Genomic DNA, 19,931 nt, shown 5'->3' on the forward strand with positions numbered 1-19,931 from the left:
AACAAAGCCTTAATAAATTCTAAAGTCATGACCATTTTTCACCTTTTTTTTGGGTTAGTGTTTTCATATTTAAATGACTAATTTTCATTGAAAGCAGAATCAATATTTTATTTATTTTTGAGCAAATTAAGGATATTTTTTCTCAAAATACTTTGCAATGCAGAAAATTTTAGTATTATGTACAACGGCTTCTTAAAATCCTGGTTGAATTAGAAGTTATGAGTTAAACTTAGATTATGAATTCAAGTTTAACTAGAAGTCAAAAGAGGAGGATTTTTTGGGCCATCAGATATCCAAGATATGCCTATTAGATAGATGGTCCAGATCAAGCGAATAGGGCCCACAATGTAAGGAGAAACAGGCGTGGAAACTGGAAACTAAATTTATAGTTCCTATTGAGGCTGTTCTGATCAGGGATAGAAATCCTTGGATAAGCTGTTATTGCGATTGGCTACCCTACTTGGAAGAAGGGAAAACAAATCTAAGGATAAAATAAATACAAGCTTCCTATCCCCATGGGGTGTTATTCAGGCCAATAGAAACCCTTGGATCAGGGGTACTAGGGATTAACTATGCTTGGATAACCTGGATTGATATCCCATAAAGAACAGCCCCACTAGACTAGTATCTCATCTCAGAGAAAGGTATATGTTTCAAAATCAAAAGTGTGAAAGATGACAGCAGACCGCAGATAAAGTTTGTAGAAAAATCACATACAGAAAAATAAGTCTAGATAAAGAAAATAATAAATAATAGAGAGAAAAAGACAGAGTTTTTAATCTGATAATTGCAGGAAAAAAAAGTAGCAGCCCAGAAGGCATGTTTTGCAAGCATGAAAATTTCCATCTGACATTTTCTCTTGAAGATGATTTTTCTAATGATCAGTAACCCCTTTTTAAGTAAATTGTGAATTATTTCAGCTAAAACTTTCTAAGGTTTTTTGTAGGAAAATTTTTACTTGAAATATTTATCACCTAAAATGGCATTACCAAACAATGGGAAAATCATTTTCCATGGAAAAATAAAATTTAGTAAAAAAAATTGTTTTAAAACACAACTTGGAGCTCCTTTTTATGTAGGCTATAAGGAGACTTACCTGAGAGCCACCAATTAAAAAAACACCTTACCATCTCCACCTCTATGCCCATCACCACTGCAAGTAAAGGGGAAAAATCCCAAAGATAGGAGGAGCCTTGTCAGTAGCTAAAACATAGACAAATTGCATAAAACAACTTACTCGTGTGGCAAGATGCCTCCAAAAAAGCCCACCAAAATGGTAATCTGATCAGAGGGGCACTCTTGAACTCATATCCTTCATGTTTAGTCAACTATCGCTAATTAAACAGAAAATTAAATGGAAAAAATGACAGAATCCTGATGACCCCATCTTCATTTTCTTTCTTCATTCTGGTGATGCACAAATGCAAATTCTAGACAGAACAAGATTAAGAAACTAGGCAGCAAGGAAGATCTAGAGCTAAGTAGGAGCAAAGCATCAGCAGACCATGATTTCCAATGAATGGCATTTCAAAACCAGGAAATAGAAATTGTTTCAATGTGTACTTTCTGGAGAAATATGTATCCGACTTAAATTTACCCTACACTCAATCGACTCTGGCATTAAAGCCTCAGAAGAATCATAGGCAAAAACAACATCACCAGAATTATTATCAGATAGTTGTTCCTGAGCATCAACGGACAGATCGCTTTTCAAATTGGTACTGCTATTTTTGCCTTCCTCTTTATTAGGTGAACTGGCAGCCCTTGTAGCAAGATTAAGAGAATCCTCAACGTGGCCTGCTTTCTCGTTATCAGGAGCTTGGCGTGCATTCTCCATTTCTGACCCATGAAATGACGGAAAAGGATTCTTCGCTCTCATTTCTTCATTCTGTTTCTTATAAAGGGCCATGGCTCTCTGCATTTGGAAACCATGAAATTAGCAATGTAAAGTGGAATTACCAATAAGCAATTTTTATCCTCTGGCGATAGACTAGACTCAGTGAATAAAATATGATGGGTAAAGATTGCAAATATTAGGTGTCCATCAATACGATATGTAAAAGTTGATGCATGATCACATTTTCCTTGAAAAAAAAAAAAAAAAAAGTGGGCAGTACAGGTGGGATCCACTTCCCCAATGATCCAAACCATTCATCTGTTAAACATTGCAATGGATGGTCCATCCAACAAAATCTATTCTCATCTGATGAATCTATGCCTCCAATTTGTACAGGCTTTTTCTAATGAATGTGGACCCTGTTTCTTCATTTTCTTACTGTCCATTTAATATCCAATTGGGGGTGAATTTTGGTGCATGGCCCATCCATGATATATTTCTTTAGGGAAAAACAATATGCACATATAACTCAGTGATGACCATATCCCATGTTAAAAACAGAAGTGCTTGAATGGGATACTCAAGAGACAACCCGCTAGAACCCAAAAATGTCATCAACAAATGGATTCAGCGTCCCATGAGACAACAAAAGAGTTTGTAATATGTTCATCACTGTTTTCAAAGAAGATGACCAATTGAGTCTTTTATCTTCTCTTATTTTGAGTCATTGTTGGTTCTGAAGTGAAAATGGACCAAAACAGTGTCAATAAAAATAACTACGTGTCGCTGCACTTCTGCAGCATATAGTCATTTACATCTATATTTAAAGCATGTTGGGTCAATCATTGATTCGCCCATGTTGACATAGTTTGTCACTATATGGTCCATAAAAACTCGATCGGCTCACCCAAAAGCTTTCCACTGACCGGTGAGTGTTTTTGAACTTTTGGAAGGGGTGGAACAACTTCTTGTTATACATGTGAGGGATGACTGGCCCCTGCATATTTTGGTAGCTGTAACTTGCTTACAAAGTATCAATAAAATGCTTGTTATCTTTCAAAAAAAAAAAAAAAAATCAACCCAAAGTGAGGTCTTTAGTATGAGTAAAGTTATTTCCATTCTTTTCCAAAATAGATAGGTTTAGCCCTTCTCCGATGTTAAAAACCAACACTTAGTCATGTATCTTGAGCATGTATACATGTTGCACAACCCATATATTTGCCAGGAATGTACCTGATAAACAGCTTCTGTGGTTGAAGGGAAGAGTGAAGCCCCCAGACTGTCATTGGAGATCTTCATTTTTACTTCTGTCTCCTGTCACAGACAAAGGTAGAACAAGCCATTATCCAAGTAGATGACTTGAAACAATCAGGAAATTATCAAGCAGAAAGCCTAAAAATTCACACAAGAAATATAGATGTTTCTTTATACCTTTGTGTGTGTAGAGTTGGTAGCATGGCAGTCACTAGTTGTATCTCCATCCATTTCCAATAAGCTCATGCACTGTTTATACAATTTTGGGTGGGCAAGATCTACCGAAATGTCAAGCTTAGAAAGATAAACACGACAAAAACGAGCAGTGTCATCATGACCTGGCAATTTAGAAGGCTTAGGGCTAGGGATCCTTTCACGGACAATTTTTAGAGGAGCTTCAGAAGTGCCTTTTGCTGAAGGGGTGATAACATCAGATCGTTTAATGTCAATACTTTCAGCTGGTAAGAGTTCAGGACGATTCCGTTCATCCCGGGTTCGATGGGTGGACTGTCCAGCCCAAGTTTCATCTGCTGTGGCACGTGCCAAATAGCCCTCCTCCTTCTGCGGTGTTGGGAACTCGATATTCATGGTTCCATTTTGCCCCTTCCATAAATCATTCATCTCCCACCCCTGTTTGCTCATCAAGTGTCTATTCTGATCCCACTCTGGCCTCCCATAAGTATGGGATTCATCTCCAAAGACACCATTGCTTCCATCCCATCCTTGCAACTGAGGAGCGTATGAACCATCTGATGGATTACGCCACCCAAATGGACGGATATGATTGGAAAAACTGTCAGCATCATGCATGGGATAAGAAACCCCAGCGTGATTTAATTCCATAGATGGCCTGATGCCAAAAACCGGCGCAGGAAACTGCTGCACAACTGCATGAAATCCACTTGCAGGTGGGCCATGTTGAAAAGGATTGAAGCCATTTCCTAATGAAGGCCAATTTGGAGTGCCCTTCCAAGCACTCCCCTGCCCTCTCCCCATACTAGGAGCACCATTCCTTTTGTAACGATGGTTGGACCTGCGGTCACCCACCTGACCTCTGTTGTCTGCTTCCGATGAACCCAAAATTGAAGGGCCATCAACCCCAAGCCGAAAAGGGGTTGGTGGGGGAAGAAGACTTGGTGAACTGCTGGAAAAGAGACCACTTTTGGTAAACGACGAACCAACAGGGGCTGACTCACCATCAAGCGGTTCTGCTAGAGAAAATTCATCAACTGCAGGCTTCTCAATAGGAAAATCTCGACCTCTATCTTCACTACTGTTGTAATCTCTAGCATCCTTGGAACCATCACTCCGTCCCATTTCTTCAACATCAAAACTTCGCCTCACACCAGCTCTGTTTAAATATCTCCTGTCACCACTAGTTGATGAAGGGGATTTTTCAGTTAACTGAATGGGTGACGACATGTGACCTGCTTTTGGTGACCTTTCATATTGGGAAGCAGGGGCATTTTCTACGGTTAGCTCCCCCAAATGGGCAACACCCTTTTGTTTAGGCTTCTCCATGGGACAGGACTCGGAGACTTTCTCTGGAATGACAAAAGCACTAGCAAGCTCTCTGGTAGAAGATGTATTAGTCTGAAGTCTTTCCTCAGACATCTCTTTACATGCAGATTCTGCTTGCTTTGAGCCATGCCTAAAGACAAACAGAAAAACCATATGCATACAATGGTCAAAGATGAGTTCAAATTTTTGTGGTTATTGACTATTAAAACTATTCACGAATGGACATCATTCCCAACTACGACATTCTATTATGTCGATAAGTTAGAGGAAAAATCTATATCATTGGGTATATCAAAACTTCACAATGTGAGCAGTAAAAACACATGCAGATACTTTTATTATTCAAATGAAGGTAGGTAATCAGCTTCATGGCTAGCATCAAGATATAGCTGTTGAGGCGATACAGGTACAGTCAATAGGGGAAAAACTCCAGGTAGCAAATATATGAGATGTTCATCAAGGTGTTGACAGTAGTTTACATTTTCATAGTGATATCCAGTGGGAAAACTAATTCAGGACTGCAAGATTAAGATATACTCATAAAGGTACTACCAAAGATCAAGAATGTTTTGAACAGTAATGGCAGTTTATGTATATACAAGTGATAATAAAATGTATTCCTACTGATTTCAATCAAACATCGTATTTTAATTTGCATTATCCTACAAGGGAATTGGGGTTGACATGAAATTGTCAAACCTTAAAAAAATGGCTGTAAATAATATAGAGGCCATTGGAGCAGAACACGGCAGCACACTACATTTTGTCAATTTTTCTGCTATAATGATCTCGATCTTATTCACCAACATTTTCTTAGCAAGGTTTGACAACTCCATGGCAATCCCAATATTCCTTGTGCCACATTTTCCCAAGCCTCAATAGCTAGAAGAAAGAATGTGAAAATTTGTGAACAGAGACTTGGGGGAGAGTGGTTGGGTGGTGGATTTCTATGGGAACCTCAAAGACTTGAGCTTGACGGTATCCTTAACCTCCGCCAAAGCTTTATCAAAAAGAAAATATACGGCAAAAGCTCAAGAGACTTTCTAGGTTAGCTCGTTCATCAAAGTGTTCCTTTAAGGAAGAAAAGTCAAAAACTAGAGCACTCGCTTCTCTTGCGAGGGACGGTGTTCGATTCCCTGCATCTCCATCCCAGCATAGCTCTTTGATCCACTTTAAAAGCTACAGAAAATAGCATCTAAGAAAACTATTATAAATTATAAAGTAATAAATTTCCCTTTTTCTGAATATAATTCTCTTCATTCCAAAAACAGGAAGATGAGCAATCTACGAATTGGAATTGCATCCTGAAATCTCAGGTTCCCTCTACAGTTCAGTGCTTTTGTTGGAGGGCGGTGTTAGGCAGGATCAACACATATGATTAGCTCAGGGAGGAGGAAGTGAGGCTCGCAAACATATGTTCCTTGACCAAAATTGAGGAAGAGATGATCAACCTTATTTTCATTCATTACAACTTAGCTAGAAGAATTTGGAGTACGGTTCAAAGTGGTTTGTGATTCCTTGGATTCTCCCTAAATCCTTAATCCTTCAAAAGTGGAGATGATGTCATTATGGGGACAAAGGTAGGGTGTCATGGCTCATGATTCTTTTTGCAGTTATTTGGCCTATTTAGATTTTAGACTGAAAGAAACCAGTACATATTTGAAGGTAAAGATGGGTGTTTTAGAAGGATCATGCTAAAAATTAAAATTTTAGTTGTGGATTCGACATTATCAACAGCAGACTTTTGAAGCATGAGGACTAAAGATCTTTTTAGATGTTAGAAAGAAATCCTAGTAGTTAAAGGAGCACAAGGATACAAAGGTGGCAGAATGGAAACCACCTCAAAATAAAGCTTACTTTTGATACTTACTCGTTGGGAAATTTGGGTAACGTGGGGATTGGTGGAGCAGTTAGAGATGATCGAAGTGACATTTCTTAGCTCATTCGGATCTGATTGGTGTAGCTGAGTCTACCGGAGTCGATATTAGTGCCTTGCTAATGAGCATTCATTTGTTGAAGAAGAGGTTGGTGGTAAGCTATCAGTGGAGAGTGACTCAAAGAATGCAATTGGTTGGGGAACAGGGGAGTACATCAGTCATTGGAGATTTGTTCAAATTGTTCGTATTGTTAATGTGATTATCGATCATCCTAGAGGCCTGGAAGTTTCCTTCACCCATATTCCTTGGGTTTGGCACCCGTGCAGAAAGAGAGGCCAACAATGACGTAATGTAAAGTAACTATATGGGGCAACCTCCACCCTGGTGTCGGTTTTCTTCTTTTATCAATAAATTTAGTTACTGTTTCAAAATTCGTTCCAGAAAATGGACTTCAGCCAGCCCTACCGGCCCTCCTGGCAAGTTGAACTGACCGACTTACAAGAACTTGGGAACATGAAACAAGTTGATGGACTGGTTTAAGAAAATGAACTATGTAAATAACATAAAATTGCTTGACTAGATAATTAAATTTAAATGAAACGAAGGTTTAGGAGAAGAAAAGCAAGGAAGAATACTCATGTAAGGCCCTCATGAAATATAATAAAATAAATTATAATCAGTGGTTGGGGGAGAAGATGAATCTCCTCACTCCACCCCCACCCCACGCTCTCCCCATGACTCTGAAGTCACTGAGTAAATGGTTGACCAAGTACATTTGTAAGCGTAAGGAATGAGAGATGTTTCTGAAAAACAGAATGAAGCAAAATCCAAGTCAGCTAATCACATTGTTTTCAAAAACAGGTGCCTTACTACGGGACAGATACCATCAATAAATATGCCAGAAAGGAAATTAGGTTTCACCCTATCAGAGCAAACTCTACATGAAGGCAATGATTTTAGGGCGATACAAACTTACATGAGTGTTGCTAAGGCATATAACTTACATGAGTGCTGTTTCCATGCAACAATAAAATATTAAAAAAAAAAAAAAAAAAAAGTTGAGTTACCATCAACCTTCTGCACAAGAAGATCAAGTTGATATTCCCGATGTAATCCATTATGAAAGATGACAGTGGCATATAATTATTAAAAATTGAATTGCGGGAGTAACAATTCAAACAATGATTTCCTAAATAATAGGTTTACTTAGCGTCAACGGAAAATAAAGAATGAGCAAATACAGGTACTGTTCTTTGACAGCATGAGCACTAGAGTGCAATAATTTTATGGTAAAATGGCCGTTACATGAGTGTTATTTCCATGTAACGATAAAATCTTAGACAGAACAAAAAGAAAATAAAAAATTGAGTTACCATCAACTTTCTGCAAAACGAGATCAAGTTAATATTCCTGGTGTAATCCATTATGAATGACAACAGCGGCATAATTATTAAAAATTGAATTGTGGGAGTAATAATTCCAACAATGATTTCCTAAATAATAGGTTTACTTAGCATCAACGGAAAATAAATAATGAACGAATACCTGTACTGATCTTTGACAACACGAGGACTAGAGCTGGGGGATCTCTTCAGTCGACTACTGGTTGGTGTAGTCGACTCAGATCTTCCCTTCTCAGCAAGGGAATCTAGTTTCCTGTTGCTCAATGCATTTTTCCCCAGTTCAGTGCGTTGTTCCGTACTTCGAGACTTAAGAACACTATGACCCTCATTATCATCAGAAGGCTTTTTACTTCCCCTGTTATCTTTGTATCTGGTGCCTCGCTCATTACCATCACAATCACTATCCTGGAGCTTAGTTTTCTTATGACGGCTTTCTAAAGGCCTACTTTCATCCCTGAAATGCTTACTTTCAGACTTCTCCCTGGCTCGATCTCTTGAGAATCGTTCATCTCTGTGCCTATCATCTTTGCATTTATGATCCCTGTCAAGATCTTCTCGGTACTTGTGCCTTTCATCTTCAAATCTTCCATCTTTTTTCCTTTCATCTTTGTATCTTCCATTTTTCAGGGTATCATCCCTAGAAGATAAGTGTCTATCATCACCATCTCTAACTTCTTCCAGCCATTTATCCTTATCACCAGAGCCATCTCTTCTCCTCTTAATCCGTTTCTCCAGTTCTTTCTCTAATTCAGGATTACGTGAGTCATCTTGTATTTGCCGCTCTGTACACAAGGCAAATTATAGGTGAACATGGGAACATAAACTTGGATGTGGAAAGCATAAAGCCAGGAAAGAATTCTTTCAACATTATTATTGAGCCAAATTCCAAACAAACAATGGTAATTGTTTGTGCAATGTTTGGCTCATTTGCCAGCTATGTAATAATGGAAGGACTGATAGAATATCCCTCCAACATGAATGTAACAGACTTCAACAGGTTTGTAATTCTAATGGCTATGGCATGGCAAATTCGAAAGATAAAGTTGATAATACAATGGAAAAATTAAGAAATGGTGCAGCAAGCCAAAACAAGATCGGTCAGATCAATGAGGGGTAATAAAAATAACCAGGCAAGAAAACTGTCCACAATGAAAGTTATGAAAGGCACTATTTAAATATCAGTAACTTGTCCCAAAAAAATCCAGATTGACTTGACATGGTCGAGAGTCGAGACATTTATTCAAAATTTTGGTACAACTCATTCATTAAAGGGACTTTTTCCTATAATTCCCTGATTGATACTGTACTTTCGAATAAATTATCGAGAATAATGATTTGTGCAAAAAAATTAACTTCTCAAAAGTATTTTCATGAAGTCCCTAAGTAATGTTATGTTAGCATACTAACATAGCATCTGACACTACATTCTTTTGACAGGAAGGCCATATCCAAATCAGAAACTCTATAACCCAAAAATTGAGCAAAAAATCATGATTTATATTTAGTTTTTCTTTAAAAAAATGGTAGCCAACTTTATTAAAAAAGGACCGAGATAGTCAATACAAGAACTAGGAGAGAAGATACACCAGTACAAGAGAATACAAGAGGAAATAATCAAGGCGGAAGAGAGTCAAAGAGGGCTAAAGATTCTTTAGATATTCCCTCTCTAGCTAGACTATCTGCCTCCTGATTAGCATATCGACGAACATGATGAAACGCCACCCCAATGGATCCCATCCAATCAAACATCTCATCAAACCATCTATCAAACCTACAGGGGGTATTGTATTTCAATAGTCAAACTTTCTGCGCATTTCATCATTTTTCAACTTTCAAATAAATTATCAAGAATAATGATTTGCTCATAAAAATTAACTTCTGAAAAAGCATTTTCAAGAAGTCCATAAATAACTGACACTACATTTTTCCCCATGTTTTTGGTCTATGAGTTTCTGTTCTCACATCCTTAGAAAATGTCGATCGTTATCCAAATGAGAAACTCTGTAACCAAAAATTTGAGTAAAAAATCATGATTTATATTTGGTTAAAAACCATTTTTATTAACAAGACCCTTACATAATATTTAGAGGCTTTTTTTTTTAATGGCAATATTTAGAGGCTTTATGGAAATATATTTCAAAGTCAAACTTTCTGCCCATTTCATCATTTTCAATGATTAATTAGAAATTACTTTCCAAATATGGATTATCAGACAAACTTCATTTTCGAACCAAAGACTATCTCCTTCCATGAGTTCTTCATAAGTTTCACATGACAACCCTCACCGGTTGTATAAGATATTAAGATGGCAATGTTTGGTTATTCGCAAGAATCACAACACACCTAAAATTGAAGGGAAGCATTTTGAGGACTCCTAACATCAACTCTGTGAAGTTAGGAAGTGAGAGGTTTTGCGGGTATGTTCTTCCTATACACTGCATTCTGTGTAGTTCTCCCCGTGACGACCCAAGATTCAACAATTGAAATGCTCATAGAGAAAGAGTATGCAAGATCATGCCTCACTTTTGCCCCGAAATAGTTTGAATGTTCATAGTTTATACATGCTTAACAGTGAAAAATGCTTAGAATATAACTTGCTTCACCAAAAAAAAAAAATTTGTTACCATGTAGCATATTTGCTTAGAATATAAAAAGTTCAAAAGTTCCTTTAAAATGTTAACCAACTTCATATTGAGGCAGGTGATAATCAATTGAAAAACATAAGAAAACAAAATAACAAGAAAATGATGTGAAGTAGATGCTATGGACTTTTACAAAGGAGTTAAAAAATACATGCTTTTACGTGTAGATCTTCACTAAGGGTCTAGATGATGCTAAGCTAGCCCTAACAATGGGTGGTACTTCAATATTGGAAGCTCCAGAGCCAATGTAAAATTACTTCAAAATGGTCGAGTGAGTTACAATTGGAGATGCAGTTGGTAAAGCTAATGTTGACTTTTACAAAGGAGTTAAAAAAATACATGTTTCAGATGTAGATTCACAATTAGTCTAGATGATGCTAAGCTAGCCCTAACAATGGGCGGTACAATTTTGGATGCCCCAAAACCAATGTAAAATTACTTCAAATTGGTCGAGTGAGTTACGATTCGAGATGTGGTTGGTAAAGCAAAAGGTTTGGTCACCTCTGAGTGTTGTATGGTATCTATGTTGATAGCACATTGAAGAATTATGACAAACTATCTGTCATGTCATGAACTTTCATGCTCCAAAAACACATGATCAGTTTCTTGGCAAGTTGGGTTTAGAAGAAATTTCTTTAATTGGGAGCTTGATCGAATAGCAAGCCTTATTCAGAGGCTGGGGGTACAGTACATCAATAGGTCGGGAGAGGATAAGAGGGTTTGGATCTGGAACTCTTCTGGGGTTTTCTGCGTCAAATCTTTTTACCGGCAAATTACCTCCGGACCTATAGATTCTCCCACAGCCAGGGTATGGGATGTCCCAGCACCCCCTCCGGTTTCTAAATTTGCCTGGTCGGCTCTTCTTGACAAGATTCTTACAGTGGACCATCCCAAAAATCGGAACACGTGGATCATTGATCATTGTGCTCTATTTATAGAGTCTGGGGAGACAGTAAACCATGTATTCCACTATTGCAATCTTGAAAGAGAGATTTGGGGCAAAGTTTTAATGCGATTTGGTATTGCATGGGTTGTGCCTTCAAGTCTTATTGGTCTCCTAATAGAATAGCCGTTGGTTCCATGACGTAAGAAGGGTAAGATCTTATGGAAGTCGGTCCTACTTGCAACTTTATGGGTTCTTTGGAAAGAAAGGAATGCTAGTCTTTGGTGGAGTATGAAGAAGGCCCCAATTCCTATTTTGCAAAGTAATAGCATTAACCACTTCTTGGGCAAGATTGCTCCCATCTTTCAAATTCGTTTCAGCCCATGATTTATGGTTTGGATGGCGGGAGATTTGCTCGAGCTCGGAAAGACCCCACCTCATTATCCATGGTGTAAGAAGGGTAAGATCTTCTGGAAGTTGGCCCTACTTGCAACTTTATGGGTTCTTTGGAAAGAAAGGAATGCTAGTCTTTGGTGGAGTATGAAGAAGGCCCCAGTTCCTATTTTGCAAAGTAATAGCATTAACCATTTCTTGGGTGAGATTGCTCCCACCTTTCAAATTCGTTTCAGCCCATGATTTATGGTTTGGATGGAGAGAGATTTGCTCGAGCTCCGAAAGACCCCACCTCACTATCCAAGAGTGGGAGCCCCCTCTCTCTAGTTTCCTAAAGTTCAATTTTGACAGGACTAGTTTTGGAAATCAATGACCAGCTGGCGTAGAAGAGATGAACATGGGGACACTATATGGGCCTTTTCTGGCCCTAATGGCATCACGGACTCTAATGAGGTGGAAGTTAGTGCTTTGCTTCAAGGTATCCGGTTATTGAACTCCTCCCAAATGAATCACTTAATTATTGAGGGGGTCTCCCTAAATGTCATAAAATAATTCAGGGGTACACATACCATCCCTTGGAGATTCTCTCATTGGTTTGACGAGATCCGAGATTTGGTGGAGGGGTCGGACTTTTTGATGAATCATGTTAGAAGATCGGCGAGTGGAGTGGCAGATAGATTGGCAAGGGAAGGCGTATCCAACGAAGGCATAGCCCTTTATGACCACTTGCCTCCTTGAGAATTTTTTTGCTGTCATTTATTCTCTGTAGTTCTTCTACATTCCTTGGCTGCTTTGTATTGGCCTCAGCCTTTTCGTTCTATTTAATGAATTCTCTACCATTAAAAAAATGAAAATGGTGAAGATTATTGGTTGAGAAGGTTATCGACAATCATGAACGCTTTACAAAGCTTTCATCTCATCGGTCTCCATAGCCTTCCACTCCATTGTTTCAAACCTTCCACCATAAGTCATGGTCGTCCAATCCTTCATTACTTTTCCTTACCCTTTCGATATCACTTTTTTTTCCTTTCCCTCAACCTTTAAAGATCACACCCTTTTCAACATCTCCTTTTAATTGTCAACCCATTCCAGCCGTTTCTAGAATCTTATTCATGATCCGATCATGGATCAAAAATTGTTTTTGAGAGCAATACCTTGCAGGCCCCATTAATTTTTAATCCACGGTCCGATTTTGCGATTTTGGACCAAATTTTGCAAAAAATCCTTGTCTATAGTTGCCATAATGTACCTGGAAATCAATCCAATCCAACGGTTAGATCTGAATCTGAAATCAGATCTGAACCGCTCATTTTCCAAAATCTGCTGATCTTGTTATTTCTACCCATATTGAAGATCCGAAGGTCCGATCCTAATCCAAACACAGTAGATAGATCCTTGGTACAGATCCTAACTTATATCGAAAGAACTGCTTGATCCAATGATTGGATCACCCAAGGCCAAGATTGAAGCATGACCCTAGAACGCTATGATCAGTGACTTTGTTGGCATGATCTGAAGCTACTGTTGAGTCCACTATCCTTGACCTCTTTGGATTTTATTTAATAATATAGTTACCATTCAAATAAAAAGAAGCTGCTCATTCCAGGCATGGTAACGTCATCTCTCAATGCAAAAAAAAACTTCATCTCTCAATGCAAATATGCTTTAGAACTCTGGTCTACTACAGGCAAACCAAATCCTCTTGAAGTTAAGCAGCAGCACCAGTCACGCCGCGGTGTAGAAGCCCAACAATATTTCAACTTCTGCGTCTAGCCCGGTAAAAAGAGTTCGCCTCGCAAGGAGTAACCTGGGGTTGCTTGGCCACCAGCTTCAGCATGGCCAGATCTAACCAGAGAGGCGACCCACTCTCCCCCAAGCCTTCGCCATGAAATACGAGAAATAATTAGTGAAAAGCTGCGAAGTGGGAGCCCACCCGAAGAAGCTGACAATGACGAGGAGAATCTTATTACCAAGGAGATTCTAGGGGAGATAATCCTCGAAAGCTTCCAGCTTCCTCACCTCGATTCCTACGACGGAACAACCGACCCAATAGAGCGCGTCAGGTCCTTCAAGACCGCCATGCTCCTTCTCAGCCATATTATGCTGAGCCTTCCCAGCCACTTCCCGCAAGGCCACACACACTTGGTTCTCGAAGCTCCGGCCCAACTCCATCAGCAGCTTCAAACAGCTCCGACGAGAGTTCGTGACCTGATTCGCTACTTGCCGCCCTCGCCCAAAGGTCTATAATGCCCTCCTATCCCTAAAGCAATAAAGGGGCGAGACGTTGAGGCAGTACATTGCCCACTTCAACGCCAAGGTAGCAGAAATCCAGGAGCTCGACGCATCTATCGCCCTCATGGCCATGAGAACAGGTATCATCAACACTGAGTTGAAAATCTCCCTTGCCAAAAAGCCAGCCACGACTTTCCGTTACTCGATGACAAAAGCTGAGAAGTACATAACCGTCGAGGAAATGGCGGCCGCAGAAAAAGAATCAGCGCCCAGCCGGTCTGGAGACAAATGCCAAGAGCGAGATGATCCTAGAACCGACTCGAGCCCAAACAAGCAGCATTGGCGAGAGGGCCTCCCAAGAGGTCGTCATTCCAGCCCTCCTCCCAGATTTGAAAAATACACTCCGCTCAACACACCTATGAATCGTGTTCTAATGAAAATTACAAAGGAGCCATTCTTTCAGTGGCCAAGGAAGCTAAAGACCGATGGTACTCGGCGAGACATGCGTAGATACTGCCGATTCCACCGAGACCACGGTCATGACACTGAGGAATGCAGGAATCCAAAGGACGAGATTGAGACCTTGATCCAGTAAGGGCACTTACGTCAGTACATCAACACTCACCTCTTGGCCGACGAACCGCCTCAGAGAGAACCCACGAGGTCAATCGAGCGCAGGCAGAAGCGGTCTCGAAGGTCCCCATACCGCCCAAGCCCGGATCAAAGGTGCTCCCAGGACATGCCAACGACCACTCGCATCATCCGATAAGTTACCATAATCTCTCTATCGCAGCACCCCTAATGCTCTGTTTGGTTGCCGGGTTTTTTTTGTTCCTGGGAGTTATGTGGGAGAGTTAATTAAATTTTCGTCCCATCCCATGTTTGGTTGCCTTTTAGCACTAGGTTTATTTTAATCCCACTCTTGTAATGATTACTTGTGGGGTGAATTTTTTAATCCCACTTTTGTAATGATTGCCTTTTCATCCCATCCCAAGATAACCCCAGGAACAAAAATAAACTCAGGAACCAAAAATAGGCTTGAGAAGAATTTTTTTCTACCCAACAGTTCAAGCAACCAAACAAAGGTTTTTTTTTTTTCCCACCATAATCCGGTCAACCAAACATGGGATTTTTATTTTACCAGGATACTTCTAGGACTTTTTTTTCCCCACCTATCTCCTAGGGTATTTTTTTCTCCCACATAACTCCAGGAACAAAAAAAACCCGGCAACCAAACAGAGCATAACAGTTTTATCTTATAGTTTTGCTTTTTCTTATTGTTTATTTCTGCTTTCTGCACTTCATCATTTACCAGCGATATATGAATGGAATATTTTGCATTGTGCGTTTTGTGTTCTGTGTCTTCTGTACAGATTCATTCCCTCTCCATTCCAAAAAAGACCTAGGCATGTTGATGCAGCCCACACCCATGTGGTTGACAAATTTGAAACCCACATGAACCATCCCAAGCAAATGAGAAGATCAGCCCGCATTCAAACCTAACACAAGGCCCAAGCCCAACTTGAATCCACCAAGTATAAAGGCCAGCTCCAGCCAAGATCATGGACACGCCAATTCAGGCCTGGTCCAGTTGCAATTCCCATCATAATGATTCTGATCATTTTTTAAGCACGTTTTTTGGACCTTTAGATTGACGAATCAAGGAAAATGGTTAACTAAGAAGTTGTAGATATTTGAATTATCATTCCAACGGATATTTACGGTTTTCATTTGGCCAAGTGGTTGGAAAGTTATGACCATTTTAGTAGACTATGTCTGTAGGACTTTTGACTAATGCCCGAATTGGCGTGTCCATGATCTTGGGCTGGAGCTGACCTTTATACTTGGTGGATTCAAAATGGGCTTAGGCCTTGTGTTAGGCTTGAATGCGGGCTGATCTTCTCATTTGCTTAGGATGGTTCATGTGGGTTTCAAATTTGTCAGCCACATGGGTGTGGGCTGCATCACATGTCCCCATGCTAAAGACCCACGAGGCATTCCAGAAAAGACATGGGCCAGTCCCCAGGCTAAAGTCCCACGAGGCACTCAAGAAAAAACTTGGGCAAGTCCTCGGGCTAAAGTCCCACGATGCACTTCAGAAAAAACCTGAGCACGTTCTTAGACTAAAATCTCATGAGGCATTAAGACCCAGGTTCCTCTTGGGCACAAAGTCCCTCGAGGCAAAAGTCTTGAGCACGTTCTTATCCTAAAGTCCCATGAGGCCACAGAAGTTGGGGAGATCTTACCTAGCCTAACCTCATCCCATTCGCTTCTAAAGTTAGAGAGCTCAATACCTCTGAAAGTCGAAATGCTGCTAGCCCAAATCACCATTAAAGAGTGGAATTGTTGCTTCAAACTATGGACATTTCTAGTGACTCCTTTAAAAATATGATGGTTATTTCCCTTTCGGGTCACCCATATAGAAGCCATAAGAGCAAGATTCCACAATTTTCAACATCTTATGTGCCACAGCATGAAAAAATCATTCCTCAAAGAGATTATCAAAGCGGGAAAACCCATACAACGTCAAACATCTGAATGACAAAGGCCCAAATGGCTACGGCAAACCAGAAATGAAAGAGTAAAAGATTGGCGGCCTCACGAGCCTCAATGCATAAGAAAAAAGGATCAACTAAAATCTTCTTAAGGCTTTGCAAATGGTCCACTATGAGGATTTTATTGAAGCATGTCGTCCAAGAAAAGGCACACACTTTAGGTGAGGTTGGGGCTCTTGATGGGGATCCACACTCAGGATTCCGAGTGTATTAGTGATGGAGGAGACACAAAGACAAGCAGATGAGTTCAATCTAGATGGACGACCACATTCTTTTCTCCAGTACTTCCCAAATGCTGAACTAGCCCACATATATTTTCAAAAGATGATCCAGAAGTAATGCAGGTCCTTTTTGGGTTCCATACATTCTTTAGGGTTTTCTTTTAATTATAGGGTTTTAAATGAGTCTTTTTATAAGTCGTTTTAAGTCATAGGAGGTCATAGTCTTTTTCCTATCAAAATACTCAAGTTCTTTGAATTATGAGTGTTTTAAAGAGGCCCCACACATTTATTACAAAAAATTATGTGGAAGCGGGTATTTAAGTCTCCTTAAGGTTTTATTTGTTTGATATAAGTATTTTATATTGGGTTTGGAAGACATTGTTATAAATAAAAATTACACACACTTTGACATAGATATTGGGAGCTTCTCGGAGAAAAAGCTTCTTATTCTTGTTCTTTGGTGAGATGTCATGAATTCTTTGGTGGGATGCTAAAGAAACTCACTCACAGTATGAAGTCTTGAGCTAAGTAGATTACTTCTTATTACTCAACATCTATTTTTTCTACTAATTTTTTCTTTTTTTCTTGGTTTTTCCCGATAAACCACCTTCCTGGAAGATGTGTCTAGTAAACCTGTATAATTGTATATGCACGATCCCAACCCAAGACATATTATTGATATACCGAAACAAGGCAAAAGAGAATCATACACCCACCTTAGGGCATGATTCTTCAATATAAAAAGCCTCTGAATCTTCAAGATGGGTCATGTTGACTATGATTAAAACACAAATATAAACCACAGAACATGACTCTTGGGGATGAAAGCCTTGTCAACACGTCGTGACTAACAGTGTCCAAGCATTGCATTACAAAACCTTAAAAGTAGAATCTAGAATGTGACACTCCCCCCTCCTCTACCACCCATTGCACTCAAGCAATAATCGGTGCAAGAGGGCAAAGGGAAAAGGGTAACGGAGGTGATAACCCACACTCTCCTTATATTAGAAATAGCTTCTTAATGTCTCAACAAACCTAATCTGCATGAATACAAAGATGACACAACTTGAAAGTCACAATAGTCTCAAAATAACAATTCCAGGATGAGCATCCTGGCTTTGTTGGTCTAACTATTCCTTCAATCCAATTTTATTGTCAACGAACCAACTATGATATTTGATAATTCTTGCATTACACACAAATCAAGTAATTCTATAATATTACGAATCAAATACTTCGTTAAAGTTATGTTGAGACCATTCATAAAACATCCATAATACTTCAAAATAAGCAATATGTCAATGACTGAAGGTAAATAAAAACAAATAAATGAAGCGATCAGTTACCTTACCCGTAATTTCTACTTCCTGCTTCACAACATGCACTTCTTCAAGATCACCCATTTGGGCGTGTTCCTTCCTACTTGATTCACTAGCCCCAATGGCTGCTGTCACATCATCAACCGACCTTTCGCTCGTGACTTCTTGAACCATCTTGTCCCTCTCAATTCCCCTTTCCTTATCCTTCACATCCTTATACTGGTATGCCTCTTTCCCTTTCGAATCCTTCTCCTTCGAATCCTTCTCTAACCTCCGCTTAGACTCTACCTTGACACTCCCCTTCTTCGGCTCATTCTCTGCCGACAACAGAGAACCTTTATCTTTCCTTTCACTAAAACTCTCAATTCCCTCATCTTTCCTTTCACTAAAACTCTCAATTCTTTTACTAGACCTACTCTTAGATTCCACAGACACCTTTGACTTAGGCCCCCTCTCAGAATCAGGTCCAAAAACCTCTCCTTTCTGCTCCTTTCGACCCTCAACTCGCCCTTCACCACCGCAGTTCCAACGATCAGAGACAGATGAATCACCACGATCTATCAATTTTTTCGAAGACAAATCACCATTACCCGGACCAAATACATCATTCCCCTGTTGAGACTGAGACGGAGTTTTCTTTTTCTCTACCGCCGCGGAATCCCTCGAAACCCTAATTCCCGAACTAAGTACAGGTTCTTCCCTAACCCTCCTCTCCTTTAAACTCTCCTTATCATCGGACTCTGTGTGATCTCTCACATCCTTAGTGCTGTGTTTGTGCTGCTTGTGAGAAGATTTGTGCCGAGAACTCCGAGGCATGACGAAAATGCCAAAAAATGGGAAAAACAAAAGATCGAACCCTAATTTCGATAATTTCAATCAGAGGAATAACATACGAGGTTTCGAATCTAACCTTGGGGAAAGTACGAATCTCGCCTGAGGGAGTGATTCCAGATCGACGATCGACCGGATTCCGACGAGATATCGCCGAAAATCTGATGCAGAGGACACCGGAGGAAGAAAAGGATAGGACTTTCGGATCCTGGAGCGGAGAACAAGAAGGGATAGATCGCCCAAAAGCCTCGGATTACAGAGATTGAGAGATATTGGGTCGTTGGAGACAAGAAAAGGGAGACATGGGGCGACGTTGAGAAGAAAACCCGTATGCCCTTTTTTTTTGGGGGAAATAATAAATGTGAGGAATCGAGGATAACATGTGACAAATTGACGAAACTACCCTTTTTATTCGTACAACCCTGTTGGCCTGTCCGCGAGCCTTGGCCCAAGCCCATTAACACTGACTATTGATGAGATTGTTTGAGAGAAATGATAAAGGGCGATGATTTTTTTCACCCCCACTTTAGGATAATGCGCCCTACTGTTAAAATGATTTGACGTCAAAAAGCGTTGAAGAGAAAAGGCTGCACACAATTTACGTTACCAGGGGGCGCATTATCCTACAATGGAGTGAAAAACTGTCTCCCATAATAAATTCGCACTCCCCCTTTTTGTGAAGTAGGTAGACACGTGTAAGAAAGACTTTTCTTTTCTTCACCCGTTGTTGGTGTTGGTCAGTGGTAAGCAGTGGTGGTAACATTAACATGGTTAGAGAAGGCAAATCGTTTGTTTTGTTTACTCGTGCTTCGGGGCCCACTTGTGTTTTTTTTCTAGAAACCACACAAATAGCGATATCACCATTTCACTTTTCTCCCTTCTCTGAAGTCTTATTACCCACTTCAAGCATGCACGTGGGAATTTTTTTTTAACTTCGAACTATTGAAAGTCTGACTCTTGGGA

At 39.8% G+C, this 19,931-nt stretch overlaps 1 protein-coding gene across 1 annotated transcript; it reads right to left on the reverse strand.

The window, feature by feature from the left end:
* Nucleotides 1–1,495: 1,495 nt before the first annotated feature.
* LOC143860220 (uncharacterized) lies at nt 1,496–19,329 on the reverse strand. Its single transcript, XM_077370782.1, has 5 exons — nt 18,170–19,329; nt 8,035–8,674; nt 3,269–4,742; nt 3,071–3,151; nt 1,496–1,915 (listed from the first exon to the last, which is right to left on the reverse strand). The coding sequence occupies exons 1-5, from the start codon at nt 18,951–18,953 to the stop codon at nt 1,553–1,555; spliced, it is 3,342 nt and encodes a 1,113-aa protein (XP_077226897.1). The 5' UTR covers nt 18,954–19,329; the 3' UTR covers nt 1,496–1,552.
* Nucleotides 19,330–19,931: the final 602 nt, after the last annotated feature.

This window comes from Tasmannia lanceolata, unplaced genomic scaffold (assembly GCF_043159265.1).
Source record: "Tasmannia lanceolata isolate RefF3 unplaced genomic scaffold, GAP_Taslan_0.1 ptg000037l, whole genome shotgun sequence".
NCBI classification, from domain to species: domain Eukaryota; kingdom Viridiplantae; phylum Streptophyta; class Magnoliopsida; order Canellales; family Winteraceae; genus Tasmannia; species Tasmannia lanceolata.